General features: G+C 38.4%; 2 protein-coding genes across 4 annotated transcripts; one reads left to right on the top strand and one right to left on the bottom strand.

Moving 5' to 3' along the window:
- Window positions 1–208: 208 nt before the first annotated feature.
- LOC113159034 (CSC1-like protein 2) lies at window positions 209–17,111 on the bottom strand. Of its 3 annotated transcripts, none has more exons than XM_026355503.1 (24): window positions 16,806–17,111; window positions 12,011–12,226; window positions 11,761–11,840; window positions 10,204–10,248; window positions 9,050–9,152; window positions 8,887–8,924; window positions 8,648–8,790; window positions 8,396–8,447; window positions 8,195–8,303; window positions 8,037–8,107; window positions 7,433–7,513; window positions 7,185–7,308; window positions 6,568–6,701; window positions 6,303–6,440; window positions 5,944–6,097; window positions 5,727–5,833; window positions 5,511–5,597; window positions 5,346–5,411; window positions 4,961–5,123; window positions 4,094–4,199; window positions 3,747–3,914; window positions 3,523–3,638; window positions 3,339–3,401; window positions 209–3,174 (listed from the first exon to the last, which is right to left on the bottom strand). In XM_026355503.1, exons 2-24 carry the CDS (start codon window positions 12,200–12,202, stop codon window positions 2,995–2,997), a joined length of 2,520 nt encoding a protein of 839 aa, XP_026211288.1. In that variant the 5' UTR covers window positions 12,203–12,226; window positions 16,806–17,111; the 3' UTR covers window positions 209–2,994. The 3 variants fall into 3 exon arrangements, with proteins under 3 accessions (XP_026211288.1, XP_026211289.1, XP_026211290.1); XM_026355504.1 differs by having other exon boundaries at window positions 10,204–10,245; XM_026355505.1 differs by lacking the exon at window positions 10,204–10,248.
- Window positions 17,112–18,826: 1,715 nt separating this feature from the next.
- On the top strand, window positions 18,827–20,226 carry mrpl14 (mitochondrial ribosomal protein L14). Its single transcript, XM_026354301.1, has 3 exons — window positions 18,827–18,906; window positions 19,139–19,241; window positions 19,768–20,226. The coding sequence occupies exons 2-3, from the start codon at window positions 19,162–19,164 to the stop codon at window positions 20,132–20,134; spliced, it is 447 nt and encodes a 148-aa protein (XP_026210086.1). The 5' UTR covers window positions 18,827–18,906; window positions 19,139–19,161; the 3' UTR covers window positions 20,135–20,226.
- The last annotated feature ends 15 nt before the right edge of the window (window positions 20,227–20,241 follow it).

Here is a 20,241-nt window from a genome sequence, read left to right as displayed (position 1 = left end):
GTATTCTAATCTGTTTTAAACACACTCTCAAATGAGCAAACTGTTCATTATACAGCAAGTACTGCAAGTGTGAATTACAATTTAATCATTGTAATTCAGTTTGTATTTTAACTTAACCTTTCATGTGCAAAATGAAAAACAAGTTACACACTATCACTTATTTAGTATTATTAGAGCTGGACAAACCGACAGACAGTAAAACACGAACTTGATTAAATACAGATTTATTGGTGCAGGGAGGGGCAGACACATACAGTATATGTATATCTGTTGTACCGACGGCCCTTTGGAAGAAATGACAGAATGAGACAACCAAATACTGAGGTCTGCTATTCTTCCTCTTCCTATCTAGAAAAATTAAGCAGAAAAAAAAAAAAAAAAAAAAAACGCACACATTCACTATCTGAGCAATTATGAGGCGTAAAAACATTTCACTAGTCATTCTAAATTCAAAGTAGAAACAGGCTGAGAACTTGTATTAAGAGGGCTGTTTACTAAAACAACCTACTTATTTCCAGTGAGCCCTACCATTCATACAGATTTTAAGCAGACAATCTAAAATAAATGACTCCTTATGTGGATGCTAGACTTAGAATTAGCAACATACTATTGGAAATCATTGCAGCCATCAGGCTAACACATGGAGAAGTTTCTCAAATGAAATGCCACGACAAGGAGCGGGACAGCAGTGAGCTTTGTTACAGAATAAAAAACCTTCAGTGGTCATGTAGTGAACCGCCCTCTTTGATGCCGTTTCAAAACAGCAATCGCATTATTACTTTAGCCACTTTCACTTGACCAGACATTGTGGGTTATAATACATTCAGCGTGTAAAAAGTGTTAGATACAATGAGATGCTTCCGTATCTCACTGAGAGCTGGAAAGTATGGGTTAGTTAGAGGACATTTACAGACTTTAAGACAGCTCAGAGGTATACAATTAAAAGGTATAAAAAAATAAAATCACCTCATCATGACGAGAAGAGCAACACACTCAATGGCGTCAAACCTTATTTTGTTAGTACCATAACAGTATACCCATATATGGTGCTAAAATAGCCAAGGACAAATTATGGACACAGTGTAGGCATACCATTGGCGTCGTCACACCCACGGGGGGCGTCACCCTTCTCTGTCAATCATTTAAGTGTAAGTAAGATTTGTGCACACTTTCCCCACAGTTCTCCAAGCAGCTAGAAAAGCCAACAAGACTGTGGAGGTACTTGGTCTGCAGCACTTCACCTTGCTTTAACAACAGTTTTTACTGGGGCAGCTCATAGTGCTGTCTTGACTAAGAAAAAAAATCAAATAACTGAAACAAAATCAATCCTGAGTAAAGTCCTGACTGTGGGAGGCCACTGCATTTCACAGTCCAATTTGTTACGTAGTGTTTTATTTGTTAAAGTCTGTGTGAGTGTCCTGAAAACAAGTTGTTTCATAAGATTGAGCCAGATAGGGAATATGCTTATTGGTCATGGGAACTGGACTTTTAAACTTAGTGTTCAGTTTTAGGGGAAGACTTTACTAAGAAGACATTAAAAGAAGCGTGCAATGAATACAGTATGGTCTGAGAAGTAGTGTAATCAATAATAGATCTGGATTTCATTCACTGGTGGAAATGCTAAACTATTCTGTGCAGACTAGTCTAAGATTTGATATGTTATCACCCAAATTGCACAATTGGAGTTAAACCCTCTACAGTTCATCACTGAGTGTAAGCAAATGGGAAACTGTAACAATGCTAAAGGTCAACTGGAACATAAATGTGCTACCTACATAAAAGTTAACATTGAAGAGCTGACAGAGGGCTAAGTGATGAGACAGAGATTAGCTAAATTAAAATAAAATGATCAGTAGCCATTGAAACAGAATCCTAATTTCAAACTCACTACATAAAGATGTAAACATATTAACAAAAAGATACAAATGAAAACAGGGAGAACCAGTACCATAATGAGGATCGTCTGAAACTGACCCAGAAAGACAAAAAAAAAAAAAAAAAAAAAAAACACCCACAAAAGCCTTTCTCTCGTCCTCTGAGCAACACAAAAGGATCAGCAGGCTCTTGTCCTCCAGTCCTCCTGCAGCAGCCACGCGAGGATTGTCCTGGGGCAGCATCAATAGCAGCAGTCCAACAGCAGTCCCAACAAAGGCTCAGAGACGGAATGCCAAAAAGATCATCATCACTGTAGTGTGCCCGGATAGGAATTAGTCTTCTTCCACAGTTTATGATGTGTTAATCTTGATAGCATTAGAAATTCTGAGCTTACATATAAATACCATGTCAAAAAAGGCTATTTTAAGAATGCTGAGTTTTATAGCTGTACAGTGTTAAAGCATCCAGGAGTGTTAGTAGCAATTGTGGAATTGGAAAAACCATTTTGAAACCATCACATCTGCCCACACCAAAGTCATTTGGTGTGGAACAGTCCTCACTTGCTCATTCTCATAAGCTGCTTATTTGGAGAAGCATCTACTGCAGACAATTAGAGATACTGGCAAAAGATAACAGGAAAATCTCTCCACCTTTTGAACTTGAAGGCATGCCGTACTACAGTACCTTAGTGAAACTCGAGCTTATAGGACAGGTCCCCTCTTTGAAGTGCAATAATGTTAAGGAAATACAGACAGAATATGACTCCCCTTACAAGACAAGGCAAAACTTCTTCATGTGTGCATTAGTGTCTTTCTTTCATGGGTCCTTGTGCAGTGTTTTAGGGTACAGTACATTGGGGCAGGATAATGTTGCTGCCCTTGCATTGTCAGAGTTTATTCCTTCTGCAGAAGATGTGGTTTGGTGAGACCCAGTGAAGGAGATGCATGAGGCTTTGAGCGCCAATCCATTTAATCCTTAGTAGACAGTGTGCTTATGTTAGTGTAGACTTCCTCGATGGAGGATGAGATGCTTTGGAGAACTGTTGATTCAGTTCCTGGTTTAAGTCACATATTCAGTGCATTCCTCAAGTTATTTTTTTTTTTCCTGTTCCAGGCTGCGTCATTGCCGCACTTCATTATCAATGAGGCAGTCCTCACCAGACTGGAAGTCTTCATTCAGGCTATTGTTGACATTGATTATATCTTCATCTTGTGAAGACCCCTGGCCATCGTCCTCACCATTGCCCGAATCAGCATCATCTGTATTTGGATCTTGAAGTACCTGAGCAATGTACATTTGCTGTAGGAAAAAAAGGGAAATGAAATGGGATGTTAAAATTTAAATGCCAGCATATGTTGTAGAGTAAGTTGTCTTTTTAACAAAAGTTTGTTTCTACAGTTCTAACACATCCTGCAATTCAATTTGATACTGAGGTACATAAATAAATATAACCAAATACATACTGTTGTTGCAGAAGGGCGCACTGGATCCCCATTCTCCAATCCATCCACATCCTGGGAATCAATCTGTGACACAAAACACACATTTTCCTTGTGCATCAGAATATGACGTGGATCGGACATACTGGGCAGGACAATTTAGACAACAGCAGCTTGTTTGTTGACAAAGTTTTGACTGCATTGTTACCTTGTAGTTGTGAGCACTGAGATATTTGAAATGTCCAAAGCAGACGTGAGACAGGCAGATAATAATTGTGATGATCAAAACTACAAACGTGAACATGGACGTTGCAGCTGAAAACCCTGGTGGGAAGAAATTGGCGTTTGTTTAATAGATGATGAAGTGTCAGATATACCATAAATAAATGTGTTAGAACATTAGAGCAACTATAAATGGCGTCGTCTTCTTACCAGAGCGAACAGTGGAGAAGAACAGAAGCCAGAAGAGACAGAGAATTGGAGCAGCTACCACTTGGTTGACAGCTCCAGAATGGATCTTCTTGTCCAGTTTGGATGGTAGATAGGCATAATACATGTTGTACCTGTCTGCTAGGTGTTTCAGCAGCATGTACATCAGCCCTACGGAGAGAAGGGCAACAATACAATCAGTGGAACTAATCCAATTACACTTGATGATAAGCCTCTGTATAAAGAACAGAACCACTGTATGCTCTGTTTCTCCTGCTGTTATTTAATCAGCACACTATATTAATGTGAAGCAGCAGTAACCCAGCAGTGTAATAAACAGCAGAACTCACCAAAAGGTACAATAATGGGACAAGTGATGCTGTAAGTCATTACTACAGTGAAGACACACATCATCCAGGCATAAGCTGCCCCAAACTGGAACTCGTAGGCTTGGTGCTAGGGAGATGCAATAGAACAAATTTAATACCGATTACTGATTTAATACAGTTTATTTATGTATAAAAACTAATAATATAAAGTCAAAAATCTAACACAAGTTACCAGGTCGACCTGCAAGAATCAAAAATATTCAGATCCTGAGATTCATGCAAAACCCATGAAATTACTTGACGGGGGGCAGCAACGGTAATAAAATTATATCACAGTATTTCAAGACATTTGTAATAATGCTATTTATCACATTATAAAAACTGTTTTATCAGTGATTACAGCTTTCAGGCAGCTGCATTTATTAATACAAAAAAGATGAAAAGCATTATCAATCCTTATTTTCCAGTGAGCTACTGTCTTTGATTGTGGTTACATGCACTTAAGTAACCAGTTTACTAAGAGAAATATCAATATGCATGTAAATGCAATGATTGTCATTGAATACAGACATATGTGCATTTGTTAACCATGTGCAGTCAATTAAATGTCCCATTGATGGCCTTCAAACCAAATAGCCAGAATAAAAATATCTGATTTTTGTAAGAGAGATTGTTGCTTTGTTAACAAATCCATTATATATTAGCAAAATAATTTCTATAAACACTTTTTAACTTTGCCATTATGTTCGTCCCTCTACTGCAAATGCGTTCTGTAGAGTGAATCTTATCCAATTTAATTTAAATCTAATATAAATTGTTTAAAATGTGAAATGAGGCAGCTGCAAATTATCAATAATTTCAATTGATGAACACAGGAGACACACTAACCCTCTTGACATTCTTCCGCTCAGCTGCAGAGCGAGCTAGGCAGAGTCGGATCATGTACATAAGTAGACCAGGGATCCTCAGCAGGTCATTGGCATTACCAATAAATGCAGACGCAATGACATAGTTCACAAAAAAGGCTCCATTGTCAGGAAGGAACACACACCTAAAGGGCATAGAAAAAGCTCAGTATCATTAAACTCATTTAATTCAATGTTATTATTAATATTATTAGTATGAATTGGTTATCTCTATTGGGAACATTGCTAATAGACTGAATTAAGAATTGATGAGTATTATTTTCCAGAAAGCATAGTTACTGCACATTTAAAATATATATATATACATATAGTGTATTACAAAGTTGGCTTGAAATGATGCTACTTACTCGAATCTCACTTTGGCATCTGCCAAGAACCTTCTATCAAAAAGCCAGCGGAAGAAAACATCCAAACTGTATCGATAAAAGGTAAGAAAGAAATCAACAATATATTTGTTTAGATCAGTCTAGCTTCACATTTCATTGTACCAAATGGCAGTACACATGCAATACCTGCTGAGTCCTAGAGAGGGCAGCAAGAGGACCATGAAGATCAGAAAAGTGTAGCATTTGTGCATTGTAGTCCTGTTCTCTCCTGACCTGTAAGAACAATTGAAAAATTTACATTACAAACACCTTTTAAGACACAAATAATCTCAAACTGTCAAATGGGAAAGCGATATTACATGAATAGGTTGATTTATTGACTGCAGGAAGTGTAAACCATACCGAGTCCAGTGGGCCTCGAAGAAGGCAGAGTAGTAAACAATGGTAGGAAGTAAGGCAGAGAAGGACCACAGCAGGAGAGTGGGGAAGAACTGGGTGATAATTGGATTCTGTAGGAAAGGACAGATACATACGGAAATGTTGTATAAAGAACTGTATGATGGTGGTCACACAAAAAAGTTTCAGGACAGAAGGCAGCTACAACAATATGTATACTCACATTGAGGTACTCCACTGGTTTGGTAACATTGAACTTGTCCATAGTGGAAATGATAATGGCTGGGGTGGTAAGGAAGAAGAGAAGGAGGAAAAGGATGCTGTTGATGATAAAGCAACGCGTCCACCATGAGATTCCTCCCAAGGACAGATGCTCCCTGTGGGATAAAGTTTATGTAGCAGTTAGACCAACACTGAGCGACGACCCACAGTTATGGACACAGCTGGCAAGTAAACTGATACTGCAAAAGTGTTTTTTCTGGTGTGAGAAAATCTCTTTAAAACTGGACTGAAGTTGAATGAATTCTCTACATGACAATACAGGAGCTCAAGACAGAATATGAGACATCAATGTGTTCTTACCAGTAGACATTTTGTGGATCGGGGGCATAATTAACAGTCCAAGCGTCTGTGTGAAGCTTGATGCTGAACTGGGAACTCTTGGGTTCCTGGCGACAGTGACAACCCTGACACTTGCAAGCATTAAAGTCCTTCAACACTCTGAGAGCAAACAGCAATTGAAATAGGTATCAGACATTACAGAAAGTCAAGAACCATGTAATATGTCATTTTAAAAACATGCTACCAATACAAGCTGACTTATATTACCCCATGTAAAAGCACTTACATAGCAGCCATGGATTCGTTCTGAAAGGTGACAAAGGCCATCCCTAAGGGTTTCCTGTTGACCTTCTCTTTCTCCTCCATGTAGTCTGATTTTAGCTGTGCCTCCAGTTTGGTGTAGTAGCTTACTGCCTCCTCCTGTAAAGGATATACACATTTTATAATTCTGTTATGTTTGCTTTTATTTTATTTTCCTCCTGATACATATTACATTACATTACATTACAGTAACAGCGTCTGGGATTACTTGACTAGAAAGTTTAATCTTGTTATTGACAATATGGTTCTTATCTAATTAATGTAATACACAACACTTTGAAAAACAAAAAAAGAAAGAGAAAGTATTCTAGCCTATTTTACTAATAACATTATTATGGCTTCATCCAAAGAAAAATGAAATTCCTCCATTTATGTGGTAATTATATTTTCACTAATCTTATTTCCTCATTCAACCACTGACCATGTCACATGATCTTATTAAAGTCAATACATACAGGTCTCTGGATGACATTGTTACTCGGATGCCAGTGATCACAGAGAGTCAACTTTCCTTATCTTTCCATCCTTTGCCATCACAGTGTCCAGTTTTACAAAGTTAAAGTTAAGATATGTTAGTCTAACCTGTTCACAGCCTTTGATGACACAACAGCAAAGGTGTCCACAGGGCTTTGGGTTGATCATGGTCTGAATATGCTCCTTGGCAAACAGGTCGACAAAGAATCTTTTGCTGCGCTCTGCTTTCTTCCTGCATGACATTATATAAGCTGTGTCAGACTGAAGGAGGGCTATCTGACACATTATGAGAAACATTCCCAACATACTATAAAGAGACACACAATCACACATACTTTCAGTTAAAATACTGTTACCTTTCAGAGTCAAGAGACATTAGTTTGGCCACATCATAACAGATACGAGCTTCAAGTACAACGCAGTTTTCATACGCATTCCTATAAAATAAAGAGAAAGACTGGTTGCATTTAGGAGATCATAGATGCCATTCTTCAGTGCTTACACATTCTTGACAAAACCAAATGTCACCTAGGTTATAAAAAGGATGAGGGTCATAAACAACAACACTACTTTCATTTTTCTTTTCACTTGAAGTCTCAAAGGTGGTGGTGGAGTTGTACTCAAGCATGGAGGCCTTCTTGCAGTGCAGCAATAAAGATACATTTTATTTACACCCCCCTCCTCTATCCTAACACATGACCTGCATATTCCTGCTCATCTGGTTTCTATTATTGACAATTAAACATATAAGCCTGCCATTGTCTGATCTGGGACATGACAGCACATTTTAAAGAGGAAAAGGCATGGCTCTCATTTACCTTAATACAGTTATGGTACAGCTCACTACCATGACAATGGAACAGAGCAGTGTACCATTTTTATAGGCAGATAGATTCAAGCACTATAACATATCAACTGCTGAGCAGGACACCAGTGAGAAAGATCCTGCACATTGCTTACTCAAAGTGTTGCTTTATCTCAGTCTCCTCTGCATATTTGGAGATTCCATTGATAAATAAAGTGCGTTTTACCTGCATGGGAATGAAGACAAGGAAGTTATTACCAACAGAAAATGGAAATGGAGTGCATAAAACTGCCATTTTGTCAAAGTCACCCACCAGGTCATCTTCCTTGTAGTGCATCTTAGAGGTGTGGCGTCTCATGCTGTACACCGTCAGTAACAAATAGAGAAATGCAAAGGTGGTGTGCAGCCACAATAGTGCATTGCTGAGGAAATAAATCAAATGCTCAATGTAAGGCGTCAAAGCACAATATACATTAAGTAAAATGAAGTTTATAGAGGTTTAAAAATAACTTACTCTGCATCCAAATTTGCTATAGTGGTTCGACCAAAACTATAGGCATTGTTTTCTGTGGGGAAAAAAAGAATCACTTATTTGTAAGAGTTCACTTGTACTGAACAGCATGCATACTCTAAAAAGCATGGTACAGTAGATAGTACGGTTGCAAAAAATTTTCAGTTTCAAGAAACTTAATGGGGGGGAGGAATAAGCAAGCACAAACAAACAAGATGACAAGACAACAATGATGGTAAATTCCAATCGACTCACCAAGTAGGTTTCCCGAGAAGTTGACAGGTAAAACGATTCCCACAGACAGCACTCCCACCACTACCAGCAGTCCAATGATATGGCGCTGAAAGGACAAGTAATGCACTGCATCCTCACCACATTTGACCCTGATCTCATCATCCCTAAAAAGAAAACAAACCAACAGAAAAACATTTCAAATGCAGTTTAATCATTTTTTTCTCTCTTAATTGGAGTATGATGTAAGTAAGTTGACTCACTTGATGCGGAAGATAGCAGTTAGCCAGGAGCAGAAACCCTAAGGAAAAAAAAAAAAGACGCAAGACAACTGAAGGTGCTTCAGCAGTTTTTACATTTAGCATACCGTTTGTCCTTTGTGAAAGAAAGCCATGTTTCACCCCATGAGAACAATAACCAACTTACTGTGTCTCTCGTCTCAAAGTCCACAGAACTGGAAACTGAAGTGAGGCGTTCATATCGTTCAGGTCTCTCTGAAGTCACGGTAGAAGTCACGGTAGAAGACACGCTGTATGAAAAAAAAAATCCTTAAAAGTTTATATATTTTTATATATATATATATATTATATTTTATATAAAACAAAACACATACACCAAACACATGCCCTGAAATGGACTGAAGAGGTTCACCCCTGTTTGGCCTGTGTGGGCTGCACACAGGATTTTGGTTAGTAAACCCAGTCAACCACAGGAACAATCTCTGCAGCCACATTTCATGCAACGCTAAGAGTAAGGAGCCTACTTTACACATGTTGAATACACCACCACTGTCAGACAAAAGGTTGCGGTAAAAGGTTAAAAGGCAGAGAAGTTCTACAGAAAAGAAAACATTCACCAAGAAAACAATACAACAGCTGTGATCATCAAGAGGTAAAATTCAAAGGGTTTGTCCAGCAGAGCCAAAGGTTCCAGAGGACATAAGCATTTGAGTTTAATTTCTACATAAATGAAAAAGTATGAAGAGGATCCAAGCTCTGCTGGAATTTCAACATTTATCCAGTGTTCAATACTACATCAAAGGCTGGCATTAACCAGGGCTATGAGAGATCTACATTGGAATTAGGAGAGAGCCTGCGGCTGTAATTCACCGTCGGTACTCTTCTCCCACATTCCTCTGAGAAGCTGTACTAGTAGACTTGATTTTGATGCAACATGTTAGGGCCTGTGTATGAACAACCATAGATCAAGGAAACATTACCTGTGCCTATAATTATCCTGCCTGTTTAGCTCATGCAGTGTGCACACATACACACAAGAAGTCTGTCCCTAATAAAGAGGTCAATACACAGATTAGCACACATAGATCTGATTAGGAAGGTGAGAGAAGACAGGAACACCCAGTAGCAGAAGTACAAGACAAGGAGAGGAAGAATAATTACAAGCTCGGTACTGGGAAACGCCTGGAAGAGGGGAAAAAACACTAAAGCATCAAGAGTGACAAAAAGGCTGAACCCCATAACAGCCTGGGCAGAATGGACAAGAGTTGTGAGTTATGTTAACTACAGAGAGAAGGAGAGAAGAAAAAGGCGATGAGTCTATGATATGGAGAGATAACATACTGTTCCCGATCATCCAGACGACTGTACCGCTGGTTCATTCTTCTGCTAAAAAAAGAGAAGCAAAACAAAGGCATTCAACTTAGCTAAGGGAAAATGGTCCTGTTGGCCAGTAAGGGAGCTGATTCAAAGAAACCTTGAGAGGCGTTTTACTTCACTGGACTACCAATGAGGGTTTTTCATTCTGGTAAATTATCAAGCCATTTAAATGTATTTGTTGCCAGTAATATAGCAATGCTGTTATTCATTTTAGGTGAGAGTCATGAATTATGCAGACATATCAAATATATACTTTATATACTCTCATTTTTAAGTTTTAAGGTAACATTCATGTTACAGAATTTACAATAATTTAAAAGACGGACAATGATCTCAAGTCAGCACAGGGTCATGAGACAACAAACTATTTCCTCTCTGTAACAAAAGTGTTCTATGCTGCCAGCCTCCTCTCACTCTCCCACCATGCTGCAACCCCTTTCTACCCCCACCACAGCTGCAAAAATAGTGTAGCTGTAACATCATACAAATACAGCGGGGGAATTTAGGTGATAGAGCACTGTGTCATGTACTTTCCAGGGTTCATAGTCTAAGAGGGTCGTGGTGTTGTGTGATGTCCTTCTCTCCCAATTTTGGATGACTCCTTTTGTTTGCACCTCAAAGTGCAGTGGAATCAGATCTTGTAAAGTTGTGCCTCATTGGCTGCTTTCACAATTATTTTCTGTATTTTCATATGTATGTTTTCGAGATCAGTCTCAAATACCTATTATGGCAGCATATCAGCATATAACAGTGAGGCCCGGGCCACAGGGTTTAGACAGCAGCAAACAGTAGCTTGAAAGTGGTCTGGGAAATGGATCTTAAATGTTATTTAAAGTGACGATAGTTACTAATCAGTAGTTCCTTCTCCCTCCATAGCCGTCTGGTCTATCCGTCTCAAAATTAACCATGTAACAAGTGACACAGCAAGACAATGTCTTACAGAGCAGGAAAACTGCTGACACCGAGTTCCTGTCTGGAGTACCATTCCTGTGATGTCTGCTTCTGTTAAAAAGACTACGTGGCTACATTTCAAACAAGATTTTTTTTTGTGTCAGTTAGTACAAACTGCCACGAACTGCAAAATCTTGATAAAAATCTCTGGCTGAGAAATCAATAATGGCAGCAAGCCACAATGACTGGTACGACAATACACTTTCAGACTATAGTCAAATCACATTAATGCCTAACAATGGTTTTGTATCGAGTGGATTCCGGACGTGCTTCCTTGAAATAAAATAAATGGTTATTTAAGTGTGAAAAACACTTTTAGAAGATTATTTACATTAGTGGCCTATGTGACAAACAGTTCACTTGGACAGTGGTATAGATCAACCCTTAACTGCAGTACTACTTTTTACATGTATTAAAAGACTATGATATTATGGTATCGAATTTCAACCATAGTTGATACACTTTATCAACACACACCAACTCTAATGTTTTTGTTTCCATGACTCATAAGCAGTCAGTCAGAAAGCATTGCTACCTGACCTTCCACTCTGAAGCAATGTTTCTAATTACCTATCAGCGTCAGTCACCAGAGCAAGGCGCCCATAGTCCCACGCTACTTTCCTCAAGACGGAGAACACAAACAGTAGCACCTATAAGTAGAAAATAAACAGTAGTTGTCACCTCTTGTTCCTTTACAATATTTACATTACAGATACCTAGTCAACAGGAGTTACATAACAGTTTTCATTTTAACATACATTAATGCAGAAATGTATTAATCAGCTGTAGTAACTGTGTACTGACGGAGAAAGAGACTCACCAAGAAGCACATAAAGTCAAGGGCTAGGACAGTAGGTACCCCACCGAAAGGCAAGCCCTGAAGCACTGTACTGCGAATTCGAGCCGAGTAACAGTAGTCGGTGGAATTGGGCTTCATTGTCGGGCAGCTCCCTGAATCGGAGCATCCTTGCGCCCCCCAGACGGCCATTATTAATATCAACACTTGGTGCATCGATCACTGCAGCATGTTGTCAACCTGTAAAGAAGAGAATACCATGTTCTATGATATTCTAGCCACATAAGTCTCACTAAGCAAATATATTCTGCACAAAGTCCAGTCTCCATTTCTGTCTGTCTACTGGAGAGTATTTTCCCCAGTAGACACTTTCTGTTCCTTGTTCATGGAATATGTGCCAATGACCTATAATTAACTTTGTTTGGAATTGTAAAAAATAACCATAGTACATGACAATTGTTATTTTGTCATATTAATAACCAATAATTCCTATTCCTATTCAGTAGACAGAGAGTGAAGCTGCATCAACAGAATTTTGGTGAAATATTCAGCCCTTTACATTTATTTCAATGTACACTGATGCATACAATAATGTCCTGGAGTTTGATAAGATCAGTGGCTCAAGTATAAAGTCTATATTTGGGTTGGAGAACAAAATATATCAAATAAAAACCCCAGAGAGCGGATGGACAGAGTAGAAACCATTACATTTATTGATGCAGATGTATCTTGTTGGGATAAGCTTCACATTTGGCTGCCTTTAAATTCTGTAACTGTATACTCTTCCCTCTGGTCTCTGATGTTTCTTACTGAAATGCATCAAACAGCTGAAGGCTAATGATGGAAAACATTGACAAAACATTAATAGTGTATGAGGGATAATAAGTGAAATGAGAAATGTATCTTAATGACATCCTGAGTATGTGCAGACAGTCCTGTTCCCCTGTACTAATACCAGGCACAAATGAAGTGTTTTTGGCCCTCCCTGCATTAAGGTTTATATTCAAACAGACTATGATCAGCAAACAGACTTAGATGACCATTCAAACATCACAGCAAATATGGGAGGCCGGGCAAGTATTGCTTAGATAAAATACTAGCCATCCAATCAATAGCAGTAGTTGTCTGCTGACACACAAATGCCAACAATCCCATAGAGTAGTCCTAGCATTGCACAACATAAGAGCGCCTACTAAGTTTAGTATGAGAAGAAATTATCCAAACAACATTTGTTTGAAAGATTAAAAAACCTGACAACTAAATCACTAAAGGCTTAGAGAAGGTGTGTAGGAGAAAGCTGGCAGGGAGAGTAAGTTTCCACTGCTATACTTTGTACCCTTCGACCCACTAATACCAGTGGGTATTCACGATGCTGCTCATCTGCCCTAACACTAACTCATTTATCTGCTGCCTGGAATGCTGTGACATCAGGCGAGAGAGACACAGCCAGAGCTAAACAATAAACCGATAGAGGATTCAAATGGACCGGTCTCAACCCAAGGAGGACACAACATACCCCCCTGTGCCCTCAGCAACACTGCTGCACATCCTGGACCCATTGCCACAGTTGGAACTGTTTAGGATTCAAAGCCAACATCTTAAAAAAGGGCTCAGCTCAAAAACTGCTTACTATAACACCTGAAATTATGTATGTCCTTTATGGTACAGTAAGCTTACCTCTTGACTGCAATGTCAGTGCCCTGTGAGGTTTTCTTTTTAAACAAATAATGCCTTTTTACAGCAGTAGAATTTAGGCAGAACATTTCAGCTGAAACAGTGAATAGGAAATGTCATCAATAAACCTCAGTGTTACGACATGATGAAGGGTGGGTTTTTGTGTATTCGGTCATCTGCCAAATCTATAACTTTTTGAATTAAACAGAGGTTCAAAGTCTATGACATTTAGTGTAATAATTAACAATTTTATTTTGCCCCAATCATCATTTAGATGTCTCAAACTATTTAAACAGTGTTGTGATTACAATATGACTCAGCAGCATAGCTACAGCCACATTTCCACCTGATGCTAGTTGCTATGGTACCATCAGTCTGGCACATATTCTCAAAATACAAATAAACATAAGGGAATGAAGGCAGTAGGGGAGAAGGCCTGCGCACACCCATTTAAACTTAGTTTACAGCCCTCTGTTCTTTGCTCAACCAGGGACAACAATGTGATTTGTTTACTTCTGTCACAAAAAAGAAATCTGTTTTGTTTCTAGTTAGACAAACAACATTTTAGCAAAACATCTCCCAGGACAGACGAAACAGAAACAGTCATACAATGATACAATGAAGCGCAGCATCCAATTACCTGCAGGCAAGGTTTATATCATTATAATAACATGATGCAAACCATTTGACACTTAAGTATACCGTCATTATTATGCTTATTAGAAGGTGGCTTCTGAGATGGCACAACACTAATCCTTTTCATCTATAATAAGCATACGCAGATATTTTTATGACCTTGTGCAGTTAAACATACATTGTGAGTCATTATTCCTATAATTGTTATAAGTTAAATATTTGAACAGACTTTGTTCAATGCTTCAAACCACTGGGTTATGAATTAAGTTAGTATTCATGCAACACTAAGTTGTTTTGCTAGCTAAGTAAAATCAAATTTGATCAAGGAGGGATACGAACACTATGTTAAATTGGTTTTGGTTAACTCTCGACTACAGTATCCTTTAATCCAGATAATGACTGGAAACCTTTAATGTAAAGTTATTTAAAATCATGTGATCAGGTAAGTGAAGCCAGCCACTCCCTTAGCCTGGAAAAGGATTGTGTATTCCCTGTGGAAGGTGTCTGACTTCCACTAACATTTTTACTATGTTGTTCAGAAACAACCCAGTGACCAACACAAGTAATGTTTAATAACAACCATGTTGTGAAGTCTTTGAGAGAGAGATTATGAATATCATGAACACCACTAGGACATATACTGTGGAAGACAAAATACTTAACTTTAATAAGCCACTCTCAATAAGTGTAATGTAAAACATGCTGCATATAAACACTGTTTCTTAATCAAAACATAAACCCTGTTTGTCTTTTGAACTCACAATCTGCTTTATATTTCAATACATTTGCCTTCTGCTTCAAAACATTATCAAACCTGCCATGAATGCTCAAATAATGGTGATGCTGATAAAGCAGATTTGCACATATTAGCCTTAGTGGTATTAGTCTGTAAATCAGTGACAATTTGCTCAGTGCCTGGTGATGGCACAATGTGACTTCTTTAATACCATCATGTCACAGCATGTATAAGCACACACAGTTAAAAAGGAAAATAAGAAAAACAGATAAATGGTGGCAAGATTCAATCATGCAACCACAGGATGTTTCCTACATAGTCAGTAATTTGTTAGTCAAAAGTATTTCCACTAAAATCTCATGATGTTAACAATCAAGAGGAGATCAGACATTAGATGGATGGCAAATTAAAGACGAAGAATAAAAGACTATTCTATTTATTAAAAAACAAGTGTACTTAGCTTCCCCATCTAAAATCAACAGCACAACATTTAACTGTCTTAATGGTAATATGCAATTCTGTCTTCAAAAAGACTGAGGTATATGCTCCACTTTCTTTTGATTTGAAAGTGAAGCATGAGCAAGTTTCTATCTAAAAGAAACAAACTGTTTTGTGATTAGAAATAATAATACCACGCATTGTATGGTAGCAATATTATAAATATGCTTGTAAAGAGCTGGTTTCTATTATCTTTTTCACTGGCAGAAATTCTGAATTTAGAAAAATGGAAATACAGCATGTGATGTGTCAAAAATTGCCAACGCATCATTTTAGGGCAATTTTTGTAAAAACATTATTAATGTAGAAAAGCACAAATATCCGTAACATTTGGCAAGGAGTCAAACTTCTTTTTATTACTTTGGTTTGTCTAAAATAGGCTTGGGTTGAACATTTTGAGCCTTAAAAAGCTCCCATTGACATCGATTTACAGCTGGGTGATAAACAAAATATTAAGACTGCTAGCTGGCAGCTCATGTTTATCCCTTTACAGGCTATGCGCAAGGAAACATTTAGAGCATTAGCTGTCACAGCCAAGCTGTCCCTAGTCATCTGTCCATGATGAAGCCCCTGTCAATGAATGCAGCAGTTTCTGTTTCTGTCAAGCTATCCTCTCAATGCATTGCTCAACTACTAGCACTAGAAAACATAGATATGACAGGAATTATTGATCCTCTGCGAGTTATCTAGCAGTACTTTTAAAGCCTACAGCTAAAAGAAAAACTTTAATACTTAACTGCAATCTTTTATGTTTTAGTAGCGTTCAGTACAAGTACAATCCCCCAACAACAGCGAGGAGGGCACTATGGGAATCCAAACTATTTACGAAATCACTTGAAAAATATTCTCCCAATCTGTTTCAACATGAATTTCAGAACATAATCAGTGTCAACATCGTCTCATGACAAACAACAAGAGAACTTGATAGGGGCCATTATTAAATAACAATACATTTACAAATCTCAGCATTAACTAGTTTACAATACAACCATGTTCACTAATGACAACTATACTGAAGTTTATTAACACTAGCTTGCAGTAATAATGAAAACTAGCTGTGAACCCTCACTGTGGGCGAAGCTGGTTCTGGTTCGCCCAGTTAGCATAACGCTAATGGCAACGAGCCGTGTTTACCCGTTTATTGTTCTAACAACAACAACCGTTCGTTTAACAGCGAGGTAGCTGCCGGTAGTCTCCTCTAACTGTGGAGAACAGCCCAAAGAATCGCTAAATAATAATAAAAGAAGAGGTAACAAAGAGGAAAAAACAACTTACCGTGGTATAATGTGCAGCAGTGACAGAAATTGTCACAATTAGCTATCGTAAGCTAGCAGCCAACCGTAACGTTGACGTTAGCTAAGGTCGGTGTAGCAAATAACAGGTGGACGCTACCTGTCGACAGTCTACATCAAACTAAATTCCGTTGAACCTCTTTGACTAAAACACAAAAGCTAACTAGACAGGGCAAGCGAGGCGGTCTAGCTGTTGTTAATCGCAGGTAGAGAGGCGGATCACACTGAAAGCCCCGAGGCTCGTTTCGCTCCTGTCGGCGCACTCCCTGCTCCAACACACTGGGACGGAGCTGGGCTCAGATGGAGAGAATCACGTGACTCATCACATCCAGCGCTGACGTCACCGTCGCTTCCAGCGTCAGGTCCCTGTTGTTCGAGCTTTTGAAGTTGTGCAGCTACTCTGAGTATTACAAACAATTATCTATAATAACCACGACAAAATGACAACAACTGGTGGATGCATTGGATATAATTATCTTACTATATCGCCTCGCTTCTCACATGAAGTGTTGCAGTGACACGCGTCAGTGGCAGGCATTAATAAGGTAATTTAATATGCGGTGCCGACAATATTATGTATTATTCAGTGGGGATCATTTGTGTAAATGTTTAATTATCAGAGTGCAGACTACGACTAGGAAATGCATTTAGACTGGTGCACAAAAAAAAGTACAAAAGTTATAAGTTTTTTTTTTATTACTTTTATGTTGCGGCTGGTGCTGACTCCTTTTAACACTTTATATGTTATTATCATTATAATATGTTTTGAATCTAATACCTAGCTTATCATTTAAACGTCTTTACTTGCTGCTAGGTAGCTTGATAATTTTACAACGAAAATCAATAACACCTTATGATCATCCCATATTTTCTAGCTAAGTAACTCATACCCACAGCTATCAAAAAATGTAGTAGAATATTACTCTATTGTCCACTGATATGTATTGACTTCAAAGTATGAAGATGCAGAAAATGGGAAATACCACCAATGTTCTTAATTATTTAACTATTAGCCTGCATCGCAGCACTTATAAACACAGTTGGTACACACTCCATGATAACAGGCATCTTGAAAACATTCAGAACCTAAAGACAAAAATAAAGAGAAAAGCGGCAAAGCGGCAAAGCTGCAAGGCTGACGCTGTGCACTTGTGAGAACTTTGGTCCCAGTCTTGAAGAGCTTGTTTGGGATGCCTCATAAGTTACAACATAAGCTGCAATAGCTGTGTCAAATTCAACAACTATAACTAACCCAACCAGTCCAACGAGAGGCGAAGCCAGCCAGTGACTAAAGTAGAAACACATAATAGAGAAAGACAGCACATCTGGAGAGTTACTTTCTAAATATTCAGTCGTCGATTTAATGCTTCTTGCTCAAAAGAGGTAATGTTTGGCTGTACTTTGAAAATGAGATACTTTCTGGTGATGCTGAGATATTGGCCTATGAAGCTCTATATACTTCCCCCCCTTGTACATTTATCTTAAACATGCAATCAGATTTGAGACAAAACATAGTAATAGGTTTTATCCATACGGTGTTCAGATGTATAAGGGAAGAAATAAAATCCCTTAAGATAAATCTCTTTGGATGGGGTGCATGGAAAATAGTAAAGAAGAGCTAATGGCAAGAAGAGTGCAATAAAGAAAATTTGGGCTGTTACTGTTATACCATCGAAAGGAATTGGAGAAATAAAAGTTACCACAATCAGTTTGTGTTGCCTAAAAATTTCTAGGATGAGGTTTGGTGTCACTTGTTTAAATATTACACTGAAAATACTGAAGTTTTACAGTGTTGTAAATACAGAGAAGATATGTTAAATATATAATAGATTTAATATAAATAAAATAACAAAATTGATTTAGAAGGAAATAGTTGAGGGGATGTAGGGTACATAGTTATTTTCAAGTTTTTAGAAAAAAAATACTTTATAAAATCACATATATGATATAAATGTAAATAACCACGCTGACCCTCCACTCCGCTCCAGTAGGTGGCGCTAATCGTCTTTAAGCTGTTTGTCAGCCTCCTGTAAACAGAAGAAGATGACGTCACACTTTGACATTGGCATGGATCGCGCAGAAAGGTAAAGCTAACGTGGAGACAGCAGAGTGTAAACTTAAGCTTGGTTATGCTTTTTAATACAATAATTATTACATTTATGTTATTAGTACAGGCAAACGCCGTTGACCAGAATCATTCTGCCTGGTTGTTTGGACTTCTACCTTTTCCACGTGATATTTGATGCCGATAATGCATCCATTAGCTTACTACCTAGCTGCTAACCCTGTAACGTTAGTTATCATTTCTCTCTCCAGTTGAATCAGTGTTTGCTGTGGTCATGGCTCTCCCTCAGCTGTCAAGATCCCTTACTGGGCTTCTAGTAGAGACATCGGCTATGATTCATCGGAGGACCTTTAGGTAAGATGATTTTATGTTAACGTTCAAAGCCTAGTATTGTGACTGAGGGCAGGTTATGTCAGGTGCTCGTATGGTCACTCATAGAAGCTTTTGACGCTGTAATAGTTCATCCTGTTTATACGTGGCATAAAAAGGTCTTTCCCTAAAGACATTATTGAAAGTAAGGAAGCAGAAAATGCATTATTTCTTACGTTCATGTATGTTTTAAAGGGAAAATACAAAGGAGTTTATTCAAAGGTTTTTAGAGGAGATTTAACCAATTGTGGTTTCAGCAGGAAGATCATGCATGACTTTTTAAATAGATTAGTAGATTATCTTCACATTACAGTCACTATAGACGGCCCCTAATGATTGGCTAAAAGAACAGCATACTATTTCACTAGTTTTGCTTCAAACTTTGCGCCATAGAAAAGTCAATTTCTTGCATGACTGCTGCCTGAGAAGTCTTTGTATGAAAGCTGAAATCATTATTGTGACAGCAGGTCCTGTAGGTTGATGGTGAACTGTGTACTTTTTGTCCCGCCAGTGTGTCCACTGTTGCAGCAGCAATTCAAAAAATGACAAGAGTGCGCGTAGTGGACAACAGCCCTCTTGGAAATACACCCTATCATCGTCCACCACGAGTGATCCATGTCTACACCAAGAATGGCATAGGAAAAGTTGGGGACAGAGTGTTGCTTGCTATCAAAGGACAGAAGAAGAAGGCACTAATTGTTGGACACAAAATGCCTGGCGAACGGATGAGTCCACGCTTTGATTCGAACAATGTTGTTCTGATTGAGGACAACGGGAACCCTACTGGAACAAGGATTAAGGTCCCCATACCCGCACATCTACGTAAAATGGAGGGAGACTACTCTAAAGTGTTAGCAATTGCTAGTTCTTTTGTTTAATAATGGTTATTCACATCTGCCAGAGGGTATATGAACATGTTATGCTTGTAAATGTTGTTTTCAATAAACATAAAAGGAGCAAAAAATCATCATTTCATGGCTAGAGT

This window comes from Anabas testudineus, chromosome 15 (genome assembly GCF_900324465.2).
Source record: "Anabas testudineus chromosome 15, fAnaTes1.2, whole genome shotgun sequence".
Lineage (NCBI taxonomy): Eukaryota > Metazoa > Chordata > Actinopteri > Anabantiformes > Anabantidae > Anabas > Anabas testudineus.
This window is presented reverse-complemented; position numbering and strand designations above follow the sequence as displayed.

Coding starts and splice junctions, on each gene's coding strand:
- LOC113159034 (XM_026355503.1), bottom strand. CDS start 12,202: ATGCACCAAGTGTTGATATTAATAATGGCCGTCTGGGGGGCGCAAGGA. Junction 7,514..8,036: donor GAGATAAAGCAACACTTTGA/GTAAGCAATGTG, acceptor TTTATTTTATAG/GAATGCGTATGAAAACTGCG. Junction 3,402..3,522: donor TCAGTGCTCACAACTACAAG/GTAACAATGCAG, acceptor TTTGTGTCACAG/ATTGATTCCCAGGATGTGGA.
- mrpl14 (XM_026354301.1), top strand. CDS start 19,162: ATGGCTCTCCCTCAGCTGTCAAGATCCCTTACTGGGCTTCTAGTAGAG. Junction 19,242..19,767: donor ATTCATCGGAGGACCTTTAG/GTAAGATGATTT, acceptor TTGTCCCGCCAG/TGTGTCCACTGTTGCAGCAG.